The following is a 26,438-nucleotide window of genomic DNA, read 5'->3' as shown; positions in this document are numbered from 1 at the left end:
TAAAGCCACCAAAAGAATCAACTTTGTGATTTACTGCTACAATTAATAATTGTCTCAGTAAATGCCCAAACCCTACAGAACTGGTGCCTTCAGAGAGCCACTATGATTACATATTTGGCGTCCCTGAACCGGTTTTCTCTACATTTATTTGGCGTCCCTGAGTGGGCGTGGCAAGACTGAAATGAGTCAACCAAGCGGAATAATTCAATATAAAACGCCGCGGGTTTCATACACGACAATACAGTGTGCTGAAAGCCGAAAGGAAAAAAGTTCCCCTTGCTCTTTAAGCAGTGTTTGATTGTTTTGTGATCTTTTGCGATCTACCGGGTTGATTGCATACTTGATCTTGTGGTTTTCTGTGGTAAAACTGTGATTTCGTACTTAAAAGTAATACTCTTTAAGTTTAACGATGGTTGCTAAAAGGTCTGAATTCGAGTCGCTATTAAGCACTCTCTCTAGCAGCGACAGGTCTGACCACGATCTCTTCCATATCTCCGTCAGCGGAGAAGCTAGAAGAATAAATCTCCATTCTCTGAGAGAGCTAGCGAAGGACATAGAGAGATTTGACCCCGCAGTGTCAGAGAATAATATCGAGAGTTATATTAAAGACCTCAGGTATAACCTGCAGTACCTGCCAAACGCCACAGAACAGGAGAAAGTGTTTCTGGTCAGGAAAACTACCAGCAGAGCCGTACATGAGTGGATGGCTAGGCAGATGAAAGAAGTCTGTAATGATTTTGAGGAGCTGTGTCAAGCACTTATCGAAGAATACAGTGCGTTTATTGACCCGACTGCTGCGATAGCCGCCGCTCTTAACATTAAGCACGAGAGAGCAGAGTCCCCTCGCGAATATTACGAGAGACTTAGACGAACTTATTTTGCAGGGCGAAATGATGAGGGTTGCGAAGAGAACACACATTTCAAGGGTTCATTCATTGCGAATCTCCACCCGTCAGTCAGAAAGATGATCTTAATGCATACAGATGCACAGACCATGAAAATGACTGATATCAAGAGATTCGTGCAGAAAGCCTGGGAGTATGATGTCCAAAGTCGCTCTGAGCAAAAAGTTGCTAAAGCGACTGCGTTCGCCGTCAGAGCCAGCAGGGTTAATTCCCCCCTGCTCGAAGGAGCACAGGCTCCTGAGCTGGCTAAGCCCCGTTCCAAAGCACTCACACAGGACCGCACCCAGCGTCCTAAGTGCCATGAGAACACCGGGGGAGGGAAAGGGCTAGAAAAAGCTGAACAAAAGGATTCAGTAGCCGCCCGCCTGGCCAGGCTTGAACAAGCTTTATTAGGACAGGGACAACCGCTCCCCAAGGCTGCCGGAAGCGTGAATGAGCTGATACTCTCCACTGGAGGAGGCGGAGACCCGCCCCCTCTCCCTCTCTCAGTCTATCTGATTGAGCGGAAGAGTTCCTGCCTGGATAAGGTCAGCCACTCCCAAGTGAGTGCTGACTCCACCCCTGAAGTCACAGAGCAGGCAGTAAAACGCAGAGGAAAAGCAAGAAGCTTTTACCTCAAGGCTGCCATGGGAGATGTCTTACCCAGTGAGACACTGATTGACACTGAGGTTGAAAGGTGTTTGAAGTCACACGGCAAGCTCAAACGGGTAGAAAAAGAAAAGGGCATGCGACTCAGAGAGGAACCTTTGGTGAATCACCAGAAAGGCAAGGTGTGGAAACAGGTCAAGGCTCCTAAGCCTTCTGTACAGAAGGAAAGGGGGGCCAAGAGGCAGACTGTGCTCACACAGTGCCCACCGAACACAGAAGCCTATGCGGAGATTCCTTCTGTTCCCTCTGGACAAGAAATAAAAATATTTCCTTGTTCCCCAGATATACAGGGAAGTCCTGTCCCGGCTGAGGTCCCAACAGCCTCCCTGCCACAGGAGCGCTGCTCCGAGCAGCCGCCTGATCCACCAGGTAAAGCACACACCTTTTACATCCCTAAAGAGGAGCAGATCTCCCCACCTGGCGATGAAAAGGAGCTTTCCCTGTACACCCTGGCACCCAAGAGGGGTCAGGACCACCACCCTGCAGTGGTGGAAGGGATCCAGATGGCAGGAGAGCAGGTTGGTGATGTAGCCCTCACCCTTAGCGCTGAGAGGTCCTCTATTAGTGAGGATCTGCTTGAGCAGCTGTCACAGGGCCACCGCCAGGTGCCCCTGGTGCAACATTCACAGGTTAGACAGGAGGTCCAGCTGGACGCTGAGACTACTGCGCTGTGGACACACCTGTTCCCAGATGCCGATTCCCTCTGCTGTGACCCAGGGAACCTGCAGTCAGGTAACATTATTTCTCACGACTACCAGGTAGTGAGTGAGACTGACCTGATTGTTCCTGCCTCAACGGCAGGGTTGCCAACACACCCAGTCCCCCAGAAGGGACAGGGAATGAAAGCCGAGACGGTTTTCTTACAGCCACCAGCTCAGTCTGTCAGTCTGAGTCTGACCAACAGTGGTTCAGCCAGACTGGAGCTGGATGGTAAAGTCACCCGCCTGCCAGTGCAGGACATCGCAAAGAGGGGTGTCAGAATCCCAGCCTGCACTGACATGGGCCTGGTGAGTGATAGTAAGTTCAAAGACAGTGAACTAGCTATCCCAGTGCTGGGGCAGCTCCCTGAACCCCTAGCGAGGGAAGGGGGGAGCGAGCAGGTGTCCTACACCTACCCCCAGCGAACGATTGTAAACATGCCGATAGAGGGATTCCTCAATCAGGAAGTGTGCAGGGTGGACCTGAACAGTGAGAATAGGATAACAATCCCAGATCACTCAGGTGCTCCAGATGACCACTCAGCCCAGGGTCAGGCATGCTCCACCGCTGCACCACTCCCTGCAGGGTTCCTAGAGCACAGGCATGAACAAATCGAAAAAGCAGATGCCCTGGAAACGGAGGAGCAGCATCAGCCGCTGCGTCAGATCTCCCCAGATTTTCAGGATGTTGGTGCCCAAGATGCCACAGGGCATACTGAGAAAGACACCATGTACACGCTGCGCCAGCTTAGAAAGGCAACAGTCACTCAGAAGGAGATGACTGGGATCAGCCACCCGAAAATACTTTTGGGAGGACTGATTGCTGCCACCACTGTTGTGCATTTGCTATTTCTGGTAGGTTTGTGTGCTACTGGCACTCTCACCCTGACTGCCCCAAGAAGGCAGGTGTCAGAGATGCCAGAGGGTAGTGACAGACTGTATCAACAGCAGCAAAAGTTGGAAAGCTTAGGGAAAACCCTACAGGCAACTTCCTATGCAACAGGGTTAAACCTTATTCCCCAAACAGTGGACATGATTGTTGGTGTTATACAGTGGGTTTATGCTTGTGTGCAACAGGCCAGAATGTTGACACAAGACCTGTTAAGGGAGTTTAGTGCCACTGTAGCCAGTCTAACCACGGCACAAATCCCAACCCACTTGATTCCACTCTTCTCAGTAGAGGAGCATGTGACTTTAACCTCATCGTTCATAGCTCACCCAGAAGGCAATCCAAGATTGAATTTGGTTCCAAATCTTGAGATGGGTATGGCTACCAAAGCTATCCATTGGCTGTGTCTAAACAATTCACCAATGAAGGGTGTAAAGCTACAAATGGGCAGAGGGAGGTTAATGAACCCCATGAAGAGCAGGTGGGAAGTAAATGGCTGGTCAGCACACCACATTTAACTGACACTATGACTTGTGACGGGCAAGATACAGCTACCGCAATGCAGCTACCTAATCAAACAGTTTCCCTGCAAGTTCCCGAGGAGGCCATAGTACAGCATGGTAACTTAACATTGTACGGTCTGGAACCAGACAATAAGACCAAACTTGAGGTCTAAGATGCCTTCAGGTGCCACACTATTCAATTGGATAGAAATCCAAGAAACAGTAAGCCCTGAAGAGGTACAGGTAGTTAGTTTGCTTTAATGGAACAAACCTCCAAATCACCCTAGCAGATACCCAACACAGGTGTTGTGGTTTATCGGGGGGCTGGGAACAGGAACTGTTGTTATTGTAACACTACTGCCGGGAAGCTGGATCATGACTGACAGTGTACTCTGAATGCTGTACTCTCACATCAAGATGTACTCTGGGTAGCACGAATGAGTCAAAGGTAGCATGTCAAAAGAAAGGAAGTGACTTCTCCCCAAATATCTACCACAGAGGTATCAGATATTGACAGTGAACTTCCTGATGTGTAATTCCTAGACTGAGATAATGTCTCCTACCGTGTTTATACATACTCCAGATGTTATTCATCCTGTTTGTATCCAATGCTGGTTCCGGTATGAATTCTCGAGGAGTAATGTAGACATTTAAGGTTAATGTTCTAATGGCAAGGGACATCACTTAACTCTGTTTTGTTTTGAAGGCAACAATGCCTCGGGACCTCGTGGCCTTCAAAAAGGGGGGATATGTAGTGGCGAGGCTTAATAATAAGGCAGAATTAAGTGTTTCTGAGCTTTCCCAAATTAGGCCTCATTTCTCTGTTCATCTCTGTGGTGCAGCCACAGAGAAACCATTCATGCAAGGTGATTTAAGGTCCAAGGACAGCTCCCAAAGGGGGATGCATTTAGCTAAGCCTGGCTATCATGATCAATGGTCATCCATTGGTGCCTATCTGTCTAGGGAGTGCGAGTTGGACATCTGGACTGCATTACTAAGTGTCAGGACTAAGTGACTCATATCTCACCTTGATCAACCAATCAGGGACTGGTAGGGCCGAGTAACCCACGTGGGACTCTGATGCCCATGGAACTTTCAGCCAATCAATGAGCTGAAGTTCCTCCAGGTAAAAACAGGCAACACAGAGAGCCTGAGAGATTCGACAAGATTCAGATTGGGATTCAACAAGATTCAGATTCAGAAGGAATTCAAAGGAGAATCCCAAGGGCAGGACATTCTCGCAGCGCGCCTCCTGACCATCCTGAGACTCAGCCCGGACAACCACGGAACGGCCAGTGTGTCCGAGTGCCAGAACTTTCCTTTGTTCTAAGAGTCTAGAGTGGAGGTTGCCAGAGAGTAACCAGCAGCAGGCCTCGTGAACAGGTCGGAACTGTGGACAGCTGAATTACTATTCAGAACTAGCTCTTCACCAGGAACGAACCGGTCCTCTTCCTGACTTGCTGGGACCCACAGTCATCTTTTCTCCTGTGCACAAACTTTGCTAGTTAATGCCAACAGTGAGCATCAGCAGCGCACCGTCGCAAGCCGCACATCACAGCCTGGCACGGAGCCAGAGAGCGCGGATTGGACAGCAACAGCCTGCAACTGTTCCTTTGTGCCCGCAGGAGATCTGAATCCCCAAAAATTGGATGAGTATTCAACTTCAATGCATTACAGCTCGAGAATTCAATTGTTATCCCAACCAGTTGATATCAATTTAATTCCTAAGAGTTATGTACTTGTTTGAGTATCTAATGTAGAAGTTGTAACCAAGTTCACTTTACGAAACGGTCTTAATGAATGATATACTGAACGTATTTCCTCTTGATGTGTAACTCTTTGTAACTGATTGAATATATATCTTTTGTATTCTGATAACCCTCTCGATAAGATCTGTTAGGTTTATATGCATATTCTATGTATTAATAAATGTATCCTCGTGTATTAGTACCTGTGTGTGTGCGTTGTTTGAGTTATATCGCATGGTTGGATTCTAAAGCCACCAAAAGAATCAACTTTGTGATTTACTGCTACAATTAATAATTGTCTCAGTAAATGCCCAAACCCTACAGAACTGGTGCCTTCAGAGAGCCACTATGATTACATATTTGGCGTCCCTGAACCGGTTTTCTCTACAAGGGGATTCCAGCCAAGCGAGGTCTTGCTACTAAAGGAGGGGAGTTATTGGACCTGAAGACAAGACACAAAAGGAGACACGGTGGAGGAAAGTGAAAAAATGATAAACACTGCTCTGTCATCTTTATAGAGTTCGAGCAGTGTTGTCAACTCTGTTCACTCCCTTGCCAAGTTCACAATCCTGCTTTGAAGCACATAAAACCACAAAAGATGCCAGCTTGAACAACAACCTATCTTTATCAACACTCTCCACTCCAGCCCCCACAAATAGGAATAGGAATCAGGTGCGCAGAATAAAGTCTTGAGTGAAAGGGCTGGAGCACCCTTAAGGAGGGGGAGCTATAATCGTGACACCCTGTGGTTCAACTGACAGGGAAGAACAGTGAAACATGTATCACCCAGCTAAGAGCTTTGTCTGGGGAGACTAAACAGTCTTGTGAGGGATTTGTTTACCTAAAGATTAGATCCTGTAAATCCCTCACAGCCTCCCTAAGTCTGTCCCAGTCCAGTGCGTAGAAGGGGTTAAACCTAAAGTGAACTGTTAATGGTGTGTTGGTTTCTCTGTTATGGGATACTTGAGCACTTCTGTCATGCTTGTCTCACTTCACAGTGTGCTATAGAGTTACGTATATGGGGAGACGGAAGGAGGCCACAGGACTATTGGGGCAGCGAGTTTTACTTCCTGAGTACCAGATTTTAACATTGATTCTACCATTTACGTGCACTTATCATGCGAATGTGGGTGGTTCTATCCCAGATCTGTTGGGTTGGGATGTTATGCAGCATTACAAGTAATGACTATCCAGAACATGGTATCACGTGGCTTCAACTGACTGTGATCACTCAGTATGTTGATGGTATTCTGAGTGCTTCCCCTGACGAGGAAACCCACAAGTCTGAGTTGCTTCAGGTTTAGAGTGTCTAATATTAAGCAGTTATGATAAGGCCCTTTTGTGTCTAGCATTGTGTAATTTTAACAGGGCCTGGGTGCAATGTTTTTACGGGGTGAGCACAACTTTTAACAGATCTAATTAAGGGGGAAGTGCAGTACAAGGACAGGATTGCCTTGGTTCCAGCAGCAAAAGCCGCCTGTAATAATTTGAAACAAGCTCTCTTACAGGTGCTGAGACTGGGGTTTCCTCAGATGGACCAACCATTCCTTTGTATGTAAGTGTGGAAAATGGGTTCTGGGCAGCTGTGCTGACGCAGGAGCATGGAGGTAGGCACCATCCGGTGGGATACTATTATACCATTAGATGCTGTAGCCAAAGGGTGGGGGACCGTGAAAATTTAAGAAAATGTAATACTGTTTACTGAAGGGTCTGGCGCATGAGGGAGAACAGAGAACAGGCTGAGCTGTTGCAACAGAATTCGAGGTGCTAACGACCGGAAAATGCCCCTCCACTGCCTCTGCGCAGCAAGCCAGTTTAGAGCACTGATGGAAGATTGTAAAAAGAAAGATGTTAAAGGGTTACTGTATATGTATATAATCTATGTATTTGTTGCATGTAGGCCACAATTCTGGATGGCTATGGAAAAATAGGATTCTCTCACCACGGCAGGGACTCCAGTTAAGAATACTGGGTTTGTCTCTGATCTCATTTGTAGTTTTACAGCTGCCAACTGAAGTAGCTGTAGTAAGGTGTAAATGACACAATAAATAATCCTGGGTCTGAGTCTGAGACCCCTGTGAAACCTCTATTGGGGAAAAGGGAGAATTAAGGTTGAGGCTTCTAATAGATGTGGTTAGAAAAAATGTGAAAAGAATGTGGGGTTGCATGATGATGGGATGTGGGGCCGTCAGCACACCAGATGCCCTGCATGCCCTCGCAGCCTAATGCCATTTTGTAGCCAGAAATTCTTGCTGGCGGATACCCAGGTGTATGACAAAGATGATCCCGTGGTGCGGACTGCCCTGCCCCTTGGATACTGATCTAGGGGCATAGTACACTGGGAAGGTGTGCCAGGTTGTAATCGCCTCACTAAGGGTGAGGTGGAAGTTACATTGCCCCCATCACCCACAGTCTGAAAGACCAACTAGGGAAATATCAACCGAAGGAACACCGTGAGTAGATGCTCTACCTGTGGTCCTGTGCAGTTTGAGGGCTGAAGCAAATGGAATTGTGAGACTGAGATCATCACGGGCAGCCAAAGAAACTCCCTGGAGGGCCAAGTTTGGCTAACGGACTGTTGAATTTACTGACTCTCTATTACAGTATTGTAGGTTTGTTAATTGAAGCATTGCACAGGGCTCGTGAACAGGTGCCGGACGCTTGGGGACCTCCAGTACAGGGAAGACATGACCGGATACTTGGCGAGTGGGTGTGGGTGAAGAAGAGATACCCTGCCAGACGTTGCAACCCTGCTGGGAGGGACCATAACAAGTGCCACTAACTACTGACTCTGCCATCTGAGCGACAGGATGAGATCGCTGGATCCACGCATTGCACTGTCACCGAGCCACTGCACCAGAGACTGAGTGAACAGAAAGAATAATGTTGTTACTGTTTCTGTGTCTGATGCTTCGTAAGGTGAACCAACAGTGTGCTTGTTAGGCCTGAGGAGCATTACTGGGGAATATGTATCAATACATTCCTGGTGTTGTCATATCTATCAGCCAAAAATGATAATCAGAGTTGGGTCAATATTGCTATTCCAAGATCCTGACGATAGATCTCCACATGGCTGAGGTCTGCGTTTGGGTCCTGGGATAGGACTTTATTTATTTGTAGGATTAGGATTGTTTTAAATGTATAATTGTAACTATCACTTGTACAAAAACATCAATCACATCTTGTTGTAACCGTGGAACGCACAATGTCATGGTAATGCATGCCCGTACATCTAGAAAGGAAAGATCTGCCCTGACATTGTATGTGTAAAAAATAGGCAGTACTGACGTATGCCATATTTTATAAGGGGGGAATGAAGTAAGAAACAAGATGTGAAGACGAGGTTTATTTTAAGTCCTTTCTGCATGAAGATTAGACTTCTAAGGCTGGAGTTTATGGCAGGAAGGGGGTTAACTGATAAGGATTCCAGATGCGAGCTAGGAAACTCCCTGGGGACTTAATCCCTGAACATTTGGCCAAAAGGCTGTAAACTGGCCAAACACATGACCTCCCCCCTTTACTATAATAACGAGTGACATCAGAAGTGGCAAGGAAGGGCTATATAAACTAAAAGTTTGTACCGACACTTGGAACAATACTTCTGTTTTGTTGTTTCTTGCAGGAAACAAGACTTCGGCTTTATTGTTCCTTGCATGCAGTAAACTCTTCTGTTTACTGCAGAAAACTTCATCTCGGGATCCAGAACCGTATTCTTTCTGTTAAAACACTACCTAGAAACATTTGGTTTAACCCATTTGGTTAGTAGGCAGCCAGCCTCCTGGCCAAAAGACAAGCAGTCTCGAACCCCAGTCATTTGAGTGAACTGAGGGGTAGCTGCAAGGTGGAGGTTTTAACAAGTTCTTTGGAAAATCCTTGAACAATTAAATACATTTTACAGTCACTGCCTGTGAAAACTGCCTAATACAGCATTAGAACAGAAGAAGATGCTTGGAATAAAAGTTAAATTAATATAAAATACAGTTATATACTGTATACAGAGTACATATGCTGATGAAGACAATTACTAATTATGTTTGATGGTTCTTGATGTCTAAATTGTTTTTGATGTCTTGATGTGAAGCTAAAAGCTTTGGCAGAACGAAATGAAGTTCTATACAGTGAAAAAGAAAAAGCAAAAGAAGAAATAGAACGTCTCAAGAACGAATTAGGGAAATGCAGTAATGTGAATGTAACACCTAAATTATATCCAGATCTGAGACCTTTAAAAGGCAAAAATGAGGACTGGGACAGATATCCCGACTGGCCGTATCCAGAAGGGGGGTCGGATTGGGAAGACACTTCATATGATAGAGATAGAGACGGGTCCTGGCAACCCCCAGGTCATAACGTTTTTACAGGGAAAAGACAAGAGTCTCCGAGCCCAGTTAGGGGTATAAGCAGGGCTGAGAGATCTAGTAGTGAAAGATCAGAAGACAAAGACGGGTACAAATCCAAACCTGAGGATAGAGACCGATGGGCTAAAGAAGTGCCTCACCCTAAGTCAGGCATGCAGCAAACCTGGAGTGCACTTCAAGACTGAAAGGATACATATGGGATTAGACCTATAGAAGCGGCAATGATTTTGAGAAGAGTTGGTGAAAGAAAGGCAGGGCAGTTAAAACAGGTGTGTGAAAGAAAGAACCTGGGAGAAGGGTGGGAATCAGTGTGGAGAGTTTTGAAAGAACATTACCCACCGAAAACTGATTGGAGAAAAGTAACAGCATGTCAGCAGAAGGAAAGTGAGGATGTTTCAGATTTTACAGAAAGGTTTATAATTCTATGGATAGAATACTCCGGGTTAGCAGATGAAAAGGAAGTGAATGAAGATACTTCCACAGTAATAAAACAAATTTGCTTGAGTAGGTTACTGTACCTGACAATCAAAAATGGTCAAAAATTCAAAGTTTGCAAACACACTTTCTGCATGATAATCTCACTTATTTTTGCATTTCAGTCTATATAAAATGATGCTTTGCGGTAAGATTTAGTGGCAATTGTAATACGAACCTTTACATGGAACAAAATATGCTTATTGTATACTTTATTTCTGATGCAGGTTACAAAAAGAAGAAATAGTGCAAATTTAAAACAGATTCACATTAGATACATTTATTATACTCCAAGACTGCTACAGTAAAACCTGATGTTGCCAAGCATGTGCAGCTACGTTCTCCTGACATTGCGGAGAGCGGAGACAGATTTGATTTAATAACTCGCGAAGCTAGGAAGATAGAGCAAAGCATGTATGCTAAAGTGCGAGCACTGCAAATGGGAGATATGGAAGCTCCCAAAGAGGAGAAAAAGGAACAGCCAGTGTGTCGCTATTGTAATAGACCGGGCCATTTTTATAAAGCCTGTAGACAATTGTTAAAAGCAAAAAGACAGAGTGACAGAGGGGGAAGGGGTCCCCCTCATAATCCTACTGATAGTGAGGGTCAGAAGGGGCTGATATCTCAATTAAAGAACATGTCAGAAGCTGAAACGAGAGCCTTGCGTGAAATAATAGATTTAAACTAATAAGCCCCTTTGTAGCCTTCCTAAGTTTATCTCAGGATTTAAATAAAAGTGAAATAATCTTACAGTGTGCAGTAACGGCGGGACACAGGAGCACATTTGTCCTGTTCTTCGACTAAAACAGCATAAAGATGTGATATAAAGTTTTCTAACGGGTAACAGGAGGCTACAGGAGTAGGGGGGCACGGGTTGTGTTTAAAGCAGATACAAGCTGTCACAGTATGCTTGGGAAAAGATGTACAGTTTCAACTACTGATGTGGGTGGGGGACACCCCAGACCTATTGGGCTAGGATGCCCTGCAGCATTTATAAGGAATTTCTGTATGAAATAGCATTTATGTGAACTACCTCAAAAGAGTTATGTGATATTGTGATTGTTTTACCTAATGAGGGAATCCATAAGGCCGGGCTACTCCAAGTATTAGATCTTCGGACGGAAAAAAGGGTATAAAACCAACTACATGATAAAGCCAGGGTGAATGCCTTCTCTGAGCGAGCTCGCCTGGTGACGAACTGGCTTAAGTGGGGTAGTGCAGTCTAAAGACAAAATTGCCTTGACCCCTGCAGTAGAAACTGTTTTTAATGTTTTGAAACAAGCTTTCTTGCAGGCACTGGCCCTGGACTGGATTCCCTCAGACGGATCATCTGTATGTAATCTGTGTGTGAGTGAAAGAAATGGGTTGTGAGCTGCTGTGCTGGCGCAGGAGCATGGAGGTAGCGTCTGGTGGGTTATTATTCAGGACCCCTCGATGCGGTGGCCAAGGGGCCATGTTTATGTGTTGTGCCTGTATAAACTGTAAATTGAAACTTGTAAATATGCTAAATGGAAAATTGTAGCGCTTTATATAGACTCTATATATACATTTGGTGTATGCCACAATTTTGGATGGTGGTGGAGGAATAGGGATTTCCTCAACACGGCAGGGACTCCAGTTAAGAATGTTGGGTTTGTCTCTGAACTGTTAGACGCTTTGCAGCTATTGACTGAAGTAGCTGTGGTAAAGTGTAAATCACATCATAAAGAAATGTTTCCAGTAACTCGAGGGAACAACTTTGCAGATGCAGCTGTCAGGTGAGCAGTCCTGGTAGAGCAGGAGTCTGAGACCTCTGTGAAACCTCTGCTGGTGAAAAGGGGACAGCTACAGGACATTCAGGCTGAGGCCTCTAAAGCAGAGAAATGGACATGGTTAGAAAATAATGTGGGGCTGCAGGATGATTGGGTATGGTGCTGCCAGCACACTGGACGCCCTGCATGCCCTCACAGCCTAATGCCCTTTGTAGCCCGACAAAGGCACTCTGTCGGACACCCGGGTGTGAGACAAATGGTGTGCTGGTTACCCAAAACTGGGTGGGGACCTGATTTGAAGCAGTAGCCACTTCTGTGATATCTCGATGTGATGCTTATCAAAGGAACTCAACTACAGTTCAGGTGCGGGTGCAACAGCTCAAAAGGCCTGCTCCTGAGGAACCTTTCATGCACTGGCAAGTTGACAATTGTAAAGGGAAACCTGGGCTCTTATAATCTGTTTTCCCGTTGGGCAGTGCCCTGCCGCTTGTATTATGATGAAGGGACGCACTTCACAGGGAAAGTGTCAGGCTGTGGCTGCATTGTTTGGGGTGAGATGGACTGAGATCACCCTCAGTCTGCTGGAACAGTGGAACAAAGGAACAGAACTCTGAACGATCGTCGAAACATCAGACTGAAGGAGCACCTTGGGTAGATGTTCTGCCTGCGGTTCTGTGTAGCCTGCGGGCTGGATCAAACAGAACTGTGTAACAGAGCCTGTTTGAATTCATCACGGGCCAACCAACGAACCTTCCTGGAGGGCCAAATCTGGCTAATGGATCATTGAATTTGCTAATTCTCTATTGTAGTATTGTAGATTGTTAATTGAAGCAGTGCATGAGGCTGGTGAACAGGTGCTGGACGTTTGGAGACCTCCAGTAGAGGGAAGACACGACCTGATACCTCGCGAGTGGTTGTGGGTGAGGAAGATGTACCCTGCCAGATGTTGCATCCCCGCTGGGGAGGGACCAAATCAAGTGCAACTGACAACTGACTCTGCCATCTGAGTGACAGGATGAGATCGCTGGATCTACGCTTCGCACTGCCACCAAGCCACTGCACCAGAGACTGAATGAACATTAATTATTATGCTGTTACTGTTTCTGTGTTTGATGGGCTTCCTGAGGGGGGCCGACAGTGTGCCTGTTAAGTGTAAGGAGTTTTACTTTGATAAATGGGGATATTGAATCAATACTTTATCAATCAGCCACAAATAATAATCAGAGCTCATGTTGGGTTTGTATTGCTATAAAGGACTGAAGAATGAAGAGATGAGAGATGCCCAGGACGTGAGATAATAATATAATTTTCTTGATTTTGTATGTTTTTGCAAACTATGCAGTCTAGTGGCTTGACGTAGGCTTTGTGCTCAAATGTATATAAAGATGCTGCCTGTCCTTGGTCAGTAAGATTTTGGTAAGCTGTCTGTACGCCCAGAATATGAAAAGAACTAACTGTTGTCTAGTCCGCAACTTCGATATAATTAATTGCCAGGTGTTGCTGTTTCATCATTTGTTTAGAATATGTCATAGTAACTCTTTGTGTTTTAAGGTATAAAGGACCATCTTCAGCTACTTATTTTTTAAGTCTGGTGGTTGCAAGCCGGACTTCCATATGCATATGAATAAAGAGACTTCTGCTTCACAGACACCTGAACTTTGTCATTTGTTTGACACTACAGCCTCTTACTCACCTCCTCAATGTAGGGGTGACTGTTGTGTTGGACTGCCTGCCCACAGGTAATTTAGCCTATTTGGTAATTAGTGGCTCATTTGAAACCAGGGTATTGGATTGGATCTGACAACATAGCTGGTTAGCTTGATCCAGACTCCTACAACCTTTTGCATAAAGATGGGCCTCCTGTTCTTGGTTTTAAATGCACTTCCATCTAGCTGCCATTTCTCTCCTTTGGTTCAGTTGGTGAACTCCATCCTATTCAAAGACAACTGCAGCACAGCCCATCACACTGATTTACAAGTTGCAACACTGACAGACTCTAAATCTTAATCGCTACATACTGAACCTTACAAATACAGATTTTCTGTCCCAATTTCAAACAAATCTCATGGAGAAAATACATAGGAGCCTTTTTAAGAAAAACACCCTACCTCTGTGGGCAGAGGAGATACTTGAATTAAAGAAATGAAAGTGGAATGTTTGAGTAAATAAAAAGCAACACAGTAGAAGCAAGTCATGTCATAAGCAATAACAAGAACCAATGTAAATGTTTTGGTTTAAACATTCTCTACAAATTTGTTTCTTAGAAGATACCCTCTATGTACCCAACATAAGAAATGCTCAACATTTCAAAAACAATATTAATAACTGCATCACCTGTTTTATTTTTAAAGTGTAAGTGAGTTGGAAAATATGATTTAAAAGCATGGGCTGACAGGCATCACTGAAATGGACGCAACAAAAATTAAAATAATAATATGGTAATAGCCAGATTAGACTGAAAGCAACTCACCAAATGGAGGCTCAGAAATTACACCAACAAATTGTTATGACTTTAATAACATCACATCTCTGCCTAGGTTACACATTTGTTGACACAGAGTCTACAAACACTCTATCATCATGATCCAGAGTCCCACTGATTACATTAGATTAGTTAAAACCTGCATTCCCATCTGATATTATCATTCCTCTGTGGGCTAACTATCACATAATGCATAAGGTTGTGTTGATGCATGGAAATTTGACCAATTGGTATGGGATGTCTGTGTTTTTAAATTATTCTTCAGAGCCAGTCCTTGTTATCAGTAGTGATATCTTAACCAATGGTGCAGCCGACTCACATGTGGGGATTCTGGACACTCTGCGGGGCACACGGCCTGGGGGTCTGGCAGCAGAAGGGGACAGCACTATCAGCCTGTCCTCCTCAGGCTCAGCAGGCCCGTTACAATAGGTCAGTTGCTGTCTCACTACACTCACATCTGAGGTCACCCCTGCAAAACAAGGTTAACATTTCTCAACACCCTTCACTTATCAAAACCCACAGCAGCATACGCACTGACACACGCACCAACCTTAACACAATGAGGGCAAATGCAAGAACTGACTGAGAAGGAAAATAGGCTGTAACGAACAGTTCTTTCCGGACCCTATGCGGACGACACAGTCCGACGGAGTGGGGAAACACTAGGGAAACGTCATGCAGTAAAACGGGGCTGAAGACAGGGGGGCGTGTCCAAGGTGCGCTGGTGCACGGGGTGTGGCCGAGGCGAACAATCCCAGAGAGTAATCCTTAGAGTATCCAAAAACACTGGAGTAAGTCCAAAACCAGGAGATCCATCAAAAGAAGGGAATTAAAACCACGAAGGCCGGGTCGGAACCGGCGGACAGGGAACAGGAACGGGACCCGAGATTAAAACCTTAACGGGACCAGGCGCTTCCAGGTCCCGGACTCGCACAATATGGAAATCAGATGCAGAGCCCGGATGAGCGTCAGCGCCTGGCTTTTAAGGTGGGCTGGGAATAGGGAGCAGGTGCATAGAATAAAGTCACAAGTGAAAGGGCTGGAGCACCCTTAAGGAGGGGGGACTATAATCGTGACATAGGCAAGGTCTTTATCTTCTTTATCTTTTTAACTCTAAATGAGTCCCAGCAGACAGAAATTTTCAATCTCTACTGTGCTTTACTGTTCAAACCTAGAGGTACTAATGGAGACAGTGGAGAAAAGTGAAAAAAATGATAAACACTGCTTTGTCATCTTTACAGATGTAGTGTGCTCTCTGAAGGCACCAGTTCTGTAGGGTTTGGGCATTTACGGGGATTTACTGATGAAGCGCTAGTTCACTTTATTTAATTTAGAAGAAGGTGGAGGAGCTGCCACTGCGATGAATGTTTCAGTGAGGAGGAGTGGGAGATTTTTTTCTTTTTGTATTGCTTCTTGACTAAAAAAAATTGCAAATCTGTTATTTCGGCGTAGCACTATCAACGCTCCACCATCATATTTATTCCCGTACTGCCCATTCCACCTCTTCGGAAATGTTAGGTTTGAGCAACTTCTCATCAACACACGACACTGTGCTCACTCATGTCTCCCACCGCAACAGAATGACGCGTGAGGACCCCTCAGCTTTTGAGGTGAGAACGGTTGCAAGCTGACCCTTGTGACCCACAAAGTTCCGCATTTGAACATAAAAGTGTCTCCTGTTGGAAGAGGTACTGATGTTTGCAGCCCTAGCAACACTCCATGTTAAAATATGTCCCGTTAAATTCAGTTCAACCATGATCTAAGACTCCACGGTGGAAGTAAGACTGAAAGAAAAAGGCGCTAGCTTTCTTGGGGTAATTTTTAATGCTTCTGAATTTTAAATTTTTATTGATGTGTGTAAAATGTTACTTTGTTCAGTACATCTTAACTTATCCATAACAATCACCTATCCTACTCTTAGTCAGAGGTTTTGTACATAGGTTTTGTTTAGTGTGCTTCCAAGGTTATATCCTGCAGCAAAATGGATGACAACACATGAAAGGAAATGCAGGTTTATTCAACACCTTCTTAAAAGACAAAGCCCATTTTGTATTTTGTTTGAGCCTGGTGCTTTCAAGAGTGAAACAGTTTCTTGTACTTCTTGGTTCAAACAAGTTTGGCTGAAGGCTTCATGCCACTCCTGTCATTCGGCTGAGAAGGGTGTTCTGATCATGGGCAGTCGTGGCTTTGTAGCTGGACAGTTCCAGTGTGAAGGTGGCAGTGCTAGATGGCACAGAGCGAAGGATGGTGGAGTAACCCTGTGAGAAAGATGAACAAAAGAAAAATCATTTTTGTAAAGAAATGCTCACTCCCATCACACTCCATTGTTTCCTGATGAATATTTTGTTAAACATGTTTTTAAACAACAAAGCCCATATTGTAATGAAACCTGAAGGACAGACAAGCTTAAATGTTCTATAAAAAATATTTATTCTGTCACTAAAAACCCTGTCTTTTGCCCCATCTATTTTTCGATAGATTTGAATAGATTAAGACTAAATACAGCAATAAACATTTAATATAGCATTTGATATTTGAGTAGTATTTTTAAATCAAATTGAAAGAAACCAAACTGATTTTGTTGTTAGCATATTGGTTTAACAAAGCCAATTGTAAAAAACAGCACAACACTTCTTCTAACATCTATGTATTGTGCCCTGGGCTGCTCAGAATATTTAACAATTGCATCTTTAACTTCTGTCTTGCAATAAGCAATGACTTTTCTTTCTACATATATTTCTCTTATGTTTTCTTATATCGGTTTATTCATTTTGGGGACTACTTTCTAGAAATCAGCCTTCCATCAAGGGCGCTTGCTTCCAGTGCACTTAGTCAACAGCTCACATCCAGCTTTTTGTGAACTTTCTGATTTTATTCTCTGTGGAAGTCTAACAGACACAAAAGTGGGAGAGTTGGTAAAGGTGGAAGTTGGCACCAGGATAGACAATGGCTGGGTGATCATGTACATGAAGCATACGGAATACAATACGTCCATCAATCAGTCAAGCAACATCACTGGGAGCCTCAAGCTCCAGCCCATCTACATTTAATTAAGGGTGTACCAGAACAGGCCTGCCACAGTACTTTCATTTTTCATCTTTCACACAATTCAGTTATTGCTTTAATTCATTCACTGATTATGAATAACAGACATTTAAAAAAATAAAGTAGTTTTTAATTAGTGAGCGATACCTTTAAATACATTGGAAGCTAAACATATTCCAGATTAGTACTATGAATGTAAAAGGATAACCTAAAAAATGCATTGGTAGAAATGTATTACAATATTTAATACTCTATAACTTTCTAAAGCACATACTAAATGTAATATTCATTTTAATTAAATAAACAGTCTGACTATTAATGATGTATATTGTCCCCTATTGAATGTGTTTGTGAATGTAGATTGTGATTTTATACATTTTAGACCTACATTTTCAATTAAAAGGAAATGAAATGTTTCTGTTTTAAAATTAGAGCTGTACTATAAAATACAGGACCGCAGACCACAGACAGTACCTCTTGCTCAAAGTCGGTCCTTCAGGGAAGACAGCAACCGCTGTCCAAAGTGTCTGAAATGACATATCTTTGCATGAGACTCATTGCACCACGGAGTTGCAAAGCTGGCTCCTTGAAGCATATCACCATCTTACCCGTCTAGGAAAAGAGCAAGCTTGTACCTGGTTTCCTGGGAGGCGTCTTGTGCCAGACGAGTGGCAGCAGGCAGGATGCGGTTGGTGATATCCCTGGGGAGGTTATGTGCACCCATCCTCTCCACCAGGTCTGCCAGGTGATGAGCCATACACGCCCTCACTCTGGAGTTCAGGTGACTGTGCACACAGAACATTGTATTGTATATTACTGAGCTGTTACTTTGATTGAAACCATATCAACCTGTCACCTAACCATTGGCAATGTGGACCTCATTTTCCAATGCTTAACCAGATTTCTTTTAAAATGATAAAAAATTATATTTAACTGTCTAATGTTGTTTTTATATTTTTTTAAGTACTGTATGTTAGCATTGTATGGCAGCATGGTGGCGCAGTGGTTAGCATTGCTGCCACGCAGTGTCCAATGGGTTCAATTTCGGACCTGGGGTGCTATCTGCTTGTGTGTTCTCATGTGTTTCTGGTGTGAGTGTGCACGTGTCTGTGTCTGTGTGTCTGTCCTGTGACGGACTGGTGACAAGTCCAAGGTTTGGGCTGATTTACACCCGCTGTTTGCAGAAATAGGCTCCAGCTACCCTATGACCCTAAATTGGAGAAAGTGGTTAGAAAACGAATGGATATTAACATTGTAGTAAACATTCTTTAATACATGCTTTGATTTCAAGCTCCATGAAACGTAAATGACCCTTCACAGCTCCTGAAGTCAGACCCTAAGATTCTGGGTATTATTCTATTCTGTATATTTCTGCCCTCACCTCAGACCTCCATTCAGCAGCGCGTTGACTGCACGAGCAGGGGTACAGCTCTGCACCATGCAGTCCAGTGTGCTGTCTACACTTTGTCGGATGAATGTGTTCGATTCTCCGGCTTTCTCTAGCAGCACCTTCACTGTGTTCCCCAGTTCCGGGTCCATCCTTCTCTTCAGGAAGGTGAACACGTCTCCCAGACACACCACTGCCATCCTAGACACAGCTGATCGCAAGTTCTTCACCTGGGGAAAGGCAAACCACCGTCAGCACTGAAGAGCCTCGTCTGTGCCCCTCTCTTGAACCATTCTATATGAATGGTTCAGAATGGATACAAAAACAGTGAAAAGCAATCATACAAATGAACAATTAATATTTTGGAGAGATCACACCTCCTGCACGAGCGCCAGGGAGACATCGTGCAGTCTGCTGATCAGGATGACAGGGTGATGCTGGGACAGACGCCTTATAAAGCTCAGTCCATCAACCTTCCTCTCCCTGAATTCAGTGAACGGAAAGAAATACATCAACCAGGACAAGGAAAGAGGTCTAACTGTATAGAGCTATGGGCAACAAGGTCTGTATTTTCACTAGTCAGAATTGTATTCATAGAAAACGGAATAGGTGGATGCTGATAGTACTGCTTTATGCCTACCAGTCGTCAGAGGCCAGAAACTGAAGGCTCTGGGTGAGGGCCAGCTCGGGCCTAGAGAAGGATTGCAGCCCAGGCTGCTCTGGACCATCTCTTCTCTTCCCTTTAAGGGCAGGGGACAGCTCATCTAAAGGTCACAACAGAGTGGGGAAACGTTCCTTGATCAGTTTGGTCACCACTGATTTGACTAAAGCAGATCGTGAAAGGCGTCTGCCTCGGGGCATCAGTAAAAAAGCTCTAGAAGAAGGAAAAAAACCTGACCTTGAAAGAAAGTGGTGGAAGAAAGTGAGAAAGAAAATCAGTGCAGATGTGTGGGAGATGCTGATCTGACCTGCGATATGGGGGGTACTCTTCAGAGGGGGAAAAGAGATGTTATCCCTCTCCTCTGCAGATCCATCCCCCCCTATCATGCGCAGGCGTTTCTTAAGACTCCCCACGCTCCTCCACCGGTCCTGGACGTGCCCCATCTTGTGTGTCTGTAATAACAGAAAAGCACAAGTTAACCCTGGGCAATCCTGGCCCGGCTCAGTTTTGAGACCAGCTGGACTAATCCTGGTAAACTTTTTTACTTTGAGTCCTCTGAAATATTTACTGTTGGACCCCATGACATAAATTGTTTCACAGCACTGAATTGTGATTCATAGTATTCATATACATTTACTTGTACTTGCTCCACCTAAAAAAACAGTACTGATGTATTGTCAGTATCAGTGTCAGTGCCAGTATTAGCAAATTAGAAAAAGAAATTGCAATTGTGTAGCCAGCAATAAAATCACCCTGGGAACAGGATAGTGAAAGGAAAGGAAAGGATAGTGTTTAGAGTAATCAACTGCTCAGATCTCAGCTAAAACTAAATTGCACAAGAATATATCATCTGTAGCATAAACAACTTGGATTGTAAAAAAAAAATCATACAAATTGACAGAACAGATATGATTTAATTTACTTACGTTTTCTAAAAAGAGAAGAACAAAACATTTTTGTAACTACTTGTCACCCTCAGGACTTGGTTGCTGTTGTGTGTATTTTTGGGGGAGTACAGTATAAAAAAAAATTCTACTATAAAAAAAAAATTATTATACATACGCATACAGTATATTTAGAGTCTAATCCCAATCATTAAAGACACAAACACAATTTAAAGACATTTCCATAAATTCTATATATATTTTTCTACTGCGTCTTATAAATATTATTATTGGATGCCAGTAGAGTTGTGTTCATAACATTTATTTCACTAGGGACAACAACATCCAAAAACTGAATGTTTTGTGAATGCTAGCAATACCTACCTAGAAAAATTTGGTTTAACCCATCTGGTTAATAGGCAGCCTCCTGGCCATAAGACAAGCAGTCTCGAACCCCAGTCATTTGAGTGAACCGAGGGGTAGCTGCAAGGTGGAGATGGGGCGTAGGAGGAATGTTTGAGATAAATGCGAAGGGAGGTGTTGGAGTTCAGTATACTGTATGTAGCTAGTTTTATAATGCTGGTGATTAGGAACAGCTGTGTGAGATTGACTTGTCATTGTTATCCCTCCCGAACGTCTGTTAATATCTTCCATAGTTTGCTAAAACTAAGGTTGCTGCTGGAAGAGGTGTTAGTGGGGCCAGCAGGGGGCACTCACCCTGTGGTCCACGTGGGTCCTAATGCCCCAGTATAGTGATGGGGACACTATACTGTAAACAGGCGTCGTCCCTCGGATGAGACGTAAAACCGAGGTCCTGACTCTCTGTGGTCATTAAAAATCCCAGGGCGTTTCTCGAAAAGAGTAAGGGTGTAACCCCGGCGTCCTGGCCAAATTTCCCATTGGCCCATACCAATCATGGCCTCCTAATAATCACCATCTATGAATTGCCTTCATTACTCTCTGCTCTTCTCCCCACTGATAGCTGATGTGTGGTGAGCGTTCTGGGGCACTATGGTTGCCGTCGCATCATCCAGGTGGATGCTGCACATTGGTGGTGATGGAGGGGAGACCCCATTACCTGTAAAGAGCTTTGAGTGGAGTGTCCAGAAAAGCGCTATATAAGTGTAAGCAATTATTATTATTATTATTATTATTATTATTATTATTATTATTATTATTATATCTGGCAAGCCTTTTTGCATTTTATTTTGAGTTTCCTCTATATTTTGCTGCCGTAACATAACTTACAGCCATATGACGGCAACTCTATAATGCTGCTGATATAATTAAGTACAGTACATAAATGAAAGTGCCATGCAAGGGATTTGATAGGTGTTTTCTAAAAGCAAGCTAAAGGCTTTCACAAGTTATCCACCAGAGTCTACAAAAATGTAAAAATGTTTTAATTTCTGAGATAAATAACTGCGTCTGATCATTGTAAGCAATCTGGCCGGTCCCAAAATGATCAAATCCCTCAAATACCAAATATACTATAGATGGAAAAAGAAACATATTAGTCCTGTATCATTATTATTTCCTATATAGTGAACCCCTGAAGACATTTTTGCTGTTTGTTATTATTGGGTCAATTCATTTCCAGGCTGTATTTTTTATATCTAAATACTCTAATATTCTATTCCAGAATACTGTCTGTATAGGGCTTCAAATACTGTTGTTGTGAATATTAGGTCAGTACGTAGACAGGACTTGATCATAATATACTGTAGTTACACTTGTGTGCTATGGCATTACAGTATACAGAGTACATATGCTGATGGAGACATTATTACTAATCTTGATTGTTTTTGATGTCTAAATTGTTTTTGATGTCTTGATGTGAAGTGTTTATAAATAAATATACTGTAGAAGGTATTATAAAAAACTAGGACATTGGTGAAACACAAAAATGAAAGACCTACAGAGCATTTTTTGAAACTCAAAAGTTTTGTTTGTAAAAAACTCAAAACAAAAGCAAAGAGAAATAAGGAACTCTTACTAACCTCCTGGACCTGGGGGTAACTGTTCTGTTGGACTGCCTGCCCATAGACTCGCGCCAGGGGCTCGACACTTGTGTTGCCAGTGCTGATGCCTTGCCCAGGGCACGACATCAGGCTCTGATGAGAAGCAACACGAGTGGAGCTCCCCAACACTCCTATAGAGGCAAAGTGACCAAAGCAATGTTTTAGTGAGTTGGAATATATGATTTAATTACATGGTCTGATAGGCATCACTGAAATGGACACAACAATATTAAAGTAATAATGTGATAATAGCCAGATTAGACTTAAAGCAACACACCAAATTGAGGCTCAGAAATTATACCAACAAATTGTTATGACTTAAAAAACATCACATCTCTCCCAAAGTTACACATTTGTTGACACAGAGTCTATCACAGTCTATCATCATGATCCAGAGTGACATTGACTACATTAGATTAGTTAAAGCTTGCATTCCCATCTGATATTATCATTCCTCTGTGGGCTAACTATCACATAATGCATCACATAACGCATAATTTAACAAAGAATCAAAGCTTAATAGTTAATTTTCCTCTGTTTTTCCTCAGAAAATAATAATAGGAGAAGAAATCACGTACAGTAGGTTGTGTTCATGCATGGGAATTTGACCAATTGGAATGGGATGTCTGTGTTTTGAAATTATCCTTCAGAGCCAGTCCTTGTTATCATTAGTGACATCTTAACCAATGGTGCAGCCGACTCACGTCTGGGGATTCTGGACAGTCTGCGGGGCACTCGGGCCGGGGGTGTGGCAGCAGGAGGGGACACCACTATCAGCCTGTCCTCCTCAGGCTCACCAGGCCCTGCAAAACAAAGTCCGCATTTCTCAACACCCTTCACCTGTCAAAACCCACAACAGCAGACACACTGACACTCATGCCGAAGTACAAATGCCAAAATCAACTGAGAAAAATGTGGGCAGGTGTTATTCTTTATTTCTTTATCTCTAAATAAGACCCAGTAGGCAGCAATAATGAACAGCTACTGTGTAGGAAATGCAGTAATCTAGTCTAGAAAAGAAAAAACTGAAACAGACTGCCCCATTCAAAACCCAAGCTGTAATGTTTAATTACTGTTCAGTTTTGCCCAGTCTCACGGCTGGTTTCTCAGCACACAATCAAACACATTCAAACAAATGACAGGCCAGCAGCTCCAGCTGTCAGCACCTTGGTTGGGGCTGTCCTCCACTCTGGAAGCAGCCATCAGCTTTCTGGAGGGGACTCCAGCCAAGCGAGGTCTTGCTGCTAAAGGAGGGGAGTTATCGGACCTGCAGGGAAGACACAGAGACATAGAGGAGAAAAGTGAAAAAAATAATAACGATCAGCACTGCTCTGACAGTTATCTTTACAGAGCTGGAACAGAGCTGTCAATTTTGTGATCCCCAACCCCACAGGCAAGAATGTTGTGATGTCCACCGCGCCCTCCACAAAGTTTTATCTGTACAAAAAACATTGTAAATATAGGACACTTTCTGTCAGTGAGACATTAAAAAATCACCATGTTCACAGCCCTGCTATGGAGCATGTAAAAGCCACTAAAGAAAAAGATGCCAGCATGATCCACAAGCAGACAACTTCATCATTCTGAATATGTTAACTAACTCACACCTGAAGAAGGCTCCACAGCCGAAACTTTGTGTTTTCTTTCTTCTCTTTTCAGCATGGAATAAATCTATTAGTTGTTCCTTTGAAGCCTATGCATGCTGACGCAGCTCAACTATGTTAACTGTTGCTTTTAGTATATTTTGGGTTTTTTTGTCTCAGCTTTTTTTGTAGGCGTTGTTATTTGTAAAGGTGGCGTGTGTCTGTGGGCCATGAGCTGTTGTGGACTGACCCGGCTTTGATGCCATCGAGGAAGTTGTGTGGGGGTGAGCTGAGCAAGTCTTGCTCCTCTGCCACAGTGTACTGCAGGAACCTGAGGGAGTTCGGCCTCTGAAGAACACAAAAGACACAAGCCTTTAACATTCCTTCTCAGTTCCTAACCCAGCTGGGCTCTCACTGCCAGTGCATTCGCACAGCTTATTGTACTTTTTGTGCAAAGCAAAATAGAAAAGACTTGGGAATGAAACCTTGAAACCTCCTGAAGAACATAACCAAATAAAACTACACAAGCAAGCTCTTATCCCTTCCTTTTTCTGCACATTTAAATGATGATATGTGGGTTAGAAAGGCCCTGGTGTGTTCTGACCTCCTCGTAGTCCACTGCCTCCTCTTCTCCATAAACCTGCAGGTTATTTTCCGTTGGGCGCTCCAAGGGGCGCCCTGTCTGGCCGGCCATTCCGGAGTCCCTGGGCATGCCCTGGTCCCTGTCGGGCAAGGGCTTTGTGCCTCTAGAGATCGGGGGCACGGGTTTAATCCCACTGAATACACAGCGGCAGGTTGTGGAGCACATCTGAGAGGCTCTGAGGAGCTCTGGGAAGGTCCTTCCCTGGGCTTCACCTGAAGAACACAGACAGGGCTTACACATACTGTCTGAACATAACGTTCTGAGAGGAAACTATATTTCCACTTCACCTTTAAGAAGAATAAAGGGTGAGGACTGCTTGTCTACTGTGAAGGCTGTAGTGGTTAGTCAGGATGGCAGTCTTCCTAACAAGTTGCCATTGTTGCTAAAACACTACATCAAGTCCCCTGCTCTTTCACCACATGGAAGTCAAGTTGTGCAAATCAACCTGACTGTAACCACTACCAGTCTTCCACCTCTCTCTCTGTCAGAAGGGTTGGTGGGGCTCAGGAACTGCATGTCCGAGTCCTCTCCACCACTGTTCTGTGACATCCTCAGGAGCCCTTTCTTCCCTGAAACCTGGGGCTGGCAAGGCTCTGGGATAACTGGGTGGGGGAAGCAGAGTTGCTGGGGTTAACAAAAACAAAACCCACCTGTATTCTGGCCAGAATCTACTGCAAATGAGTTTGCTTACTCTGAAGGAGCTCCTTGGGATTTTCTCGGTGAATCTGGAGATATCATCACCTTGTGAGCTTTTGTCACCTGATGATCTACTGCCTTACAGAACCAAAACTTCACACCCAATACTCAAAACTCTGTCACGCCATCTGTTGGTGTGTTGGTACAGCTGGAACTGTAATGTGTACAGTAATGTGAACTGGCATGGCCACACCTCAGAGTTCAATAAATCCTGGGTTGTGCTGTTATCTCTAGCGCGGCTTGATTTGTGCCCATTGTCTACAGATCAGTTCACAAGTCCTTGAGAGTTCTAAAGGTCTTTGAAACAGATTAGTTGTTATTAGTTATAATAACATTTCTTTTCAATGCTGCTGGAGAATCCTGGATCAGGGATAAAAAGGTAAGTTTTTTTTATATACAGTTACGAAGGTCGGATGTCAGAAAGAAATAGTATCAAGTCTGTAATAAATCCCTCTTTACAGGCCATGAGAGAGTTTTTGTTACCAGTGAGCTTTTGTACAGTATGTAACTCTGGTACCAGTCCCTGTTATCATTAGTGACATCTTAACCAATGGTGCTGCCGACTCACATGTGGGGATTCTGGACACTCTGCGGGGCACTCGGCCCGGGGGTCTGGCAGCAGGAGGGGACACCACTATCTGCCTGTCCTCCTCAGGGTCAGCAGGCCCGTTAGAATAGATCAGTTGCTGTCCCACTTCACTCACATCTGAGGTCACCCCTGCAAAACAAGGTCAAAATTTCTCAACACCCTTCAGAAATGTCACCCTTTTCACCAATCTCACAACACCACAGCCCACAGTAGCAGACACACTGACACTCGCACCAACCTCAACACAAGGAGGGCAAATGCAAGAACCGACCAAGAAGGAAAATAGGCAAGTTCTTTATTTCTTTATCTCTTTAACTCTAAATGAGTCCCAGCAGACAGGAAGTTTCAACCTCTACTGTCCTGTATTGCTCAAACCTAGAGCTGTACTGATTAGGTTACTTTCCATTTTGCCCAGTCCCACAGATGGTTACTCAGCACACACTCATACACACAACCAAACACATTCAAACAAATGA

General features: G+C 44.0%; 1 protein-coding gene and 1 long non-coding RNA gene across 2 annotated transcripts in view; both read right to left on the bottom strand.

Annotated features, from left to right (window-relative positions):
• Positions 1 to 14,813, bottom strand: part of LOC138226259 (uncharacterized) — a 37,767-nt gene extending 22,954 nt beyond the window's left edge. The window contains exon 1 of the long non-coding RNA XR_011184449.1: positions 14,773 to 14,813. This is a non-coding gene — a long non-coding RNA (uncharacterized lncRNA). The remainder of the gene's footprint in view (positions 1 to 14,772) is intronic.
• Positions 14,814 to 18,102: 3,289 nt separating this feature from the next.
• On the bottom strand, positions 18,103 to 19,932 carry LOC138226261 (TOG array regulator of axonemal microtubules protein 1-like). The gene is made up of 5 exons (XM_069186261.1): positions 19,854 to 19,932; positions 19,526 to 19,625; positions 19,263 to 19,368; positions 18,880 to 19,115; positions 18,103 to 18,283 (listed from the first exon to the last, which is right to left on the bottom strand). The coding sequence occupies exons 1-5, from the start codon at positions 19,930 to 19,932 to the stop codon at positions 18,103 to 18,105; spliced, it is 702 nt and encodes a 233-aa protein (XP_069042362.1).
• Positions 19,933 to 26,438: the final 6,506 nt, after the last annotated feature.

The sequence above is a fragment of the Lepisosteus oculatus genome, unplaced genomic scaffold (genome assembly GCF_040954835.1).
Source record: "Lepisosteus oculatus isolate fLepOcu1 unplaced genomic scaffold, fLepOcu1.hap2 HAP2_SCAFFOLD_121, whole genome shotgun sequence".
Classification (NCBI taxonomy): Eukaryota; Metazoa; Chordata; class Actinopteri; order Semionotiformes; family Lepisosteidae; genus Lepisosteus; species Lepisosteus oculatus.
Note: the sequence above shows the minus strand (reverse complement) of the source record. Positions and strands in the feature narration are given on the sequence as shown.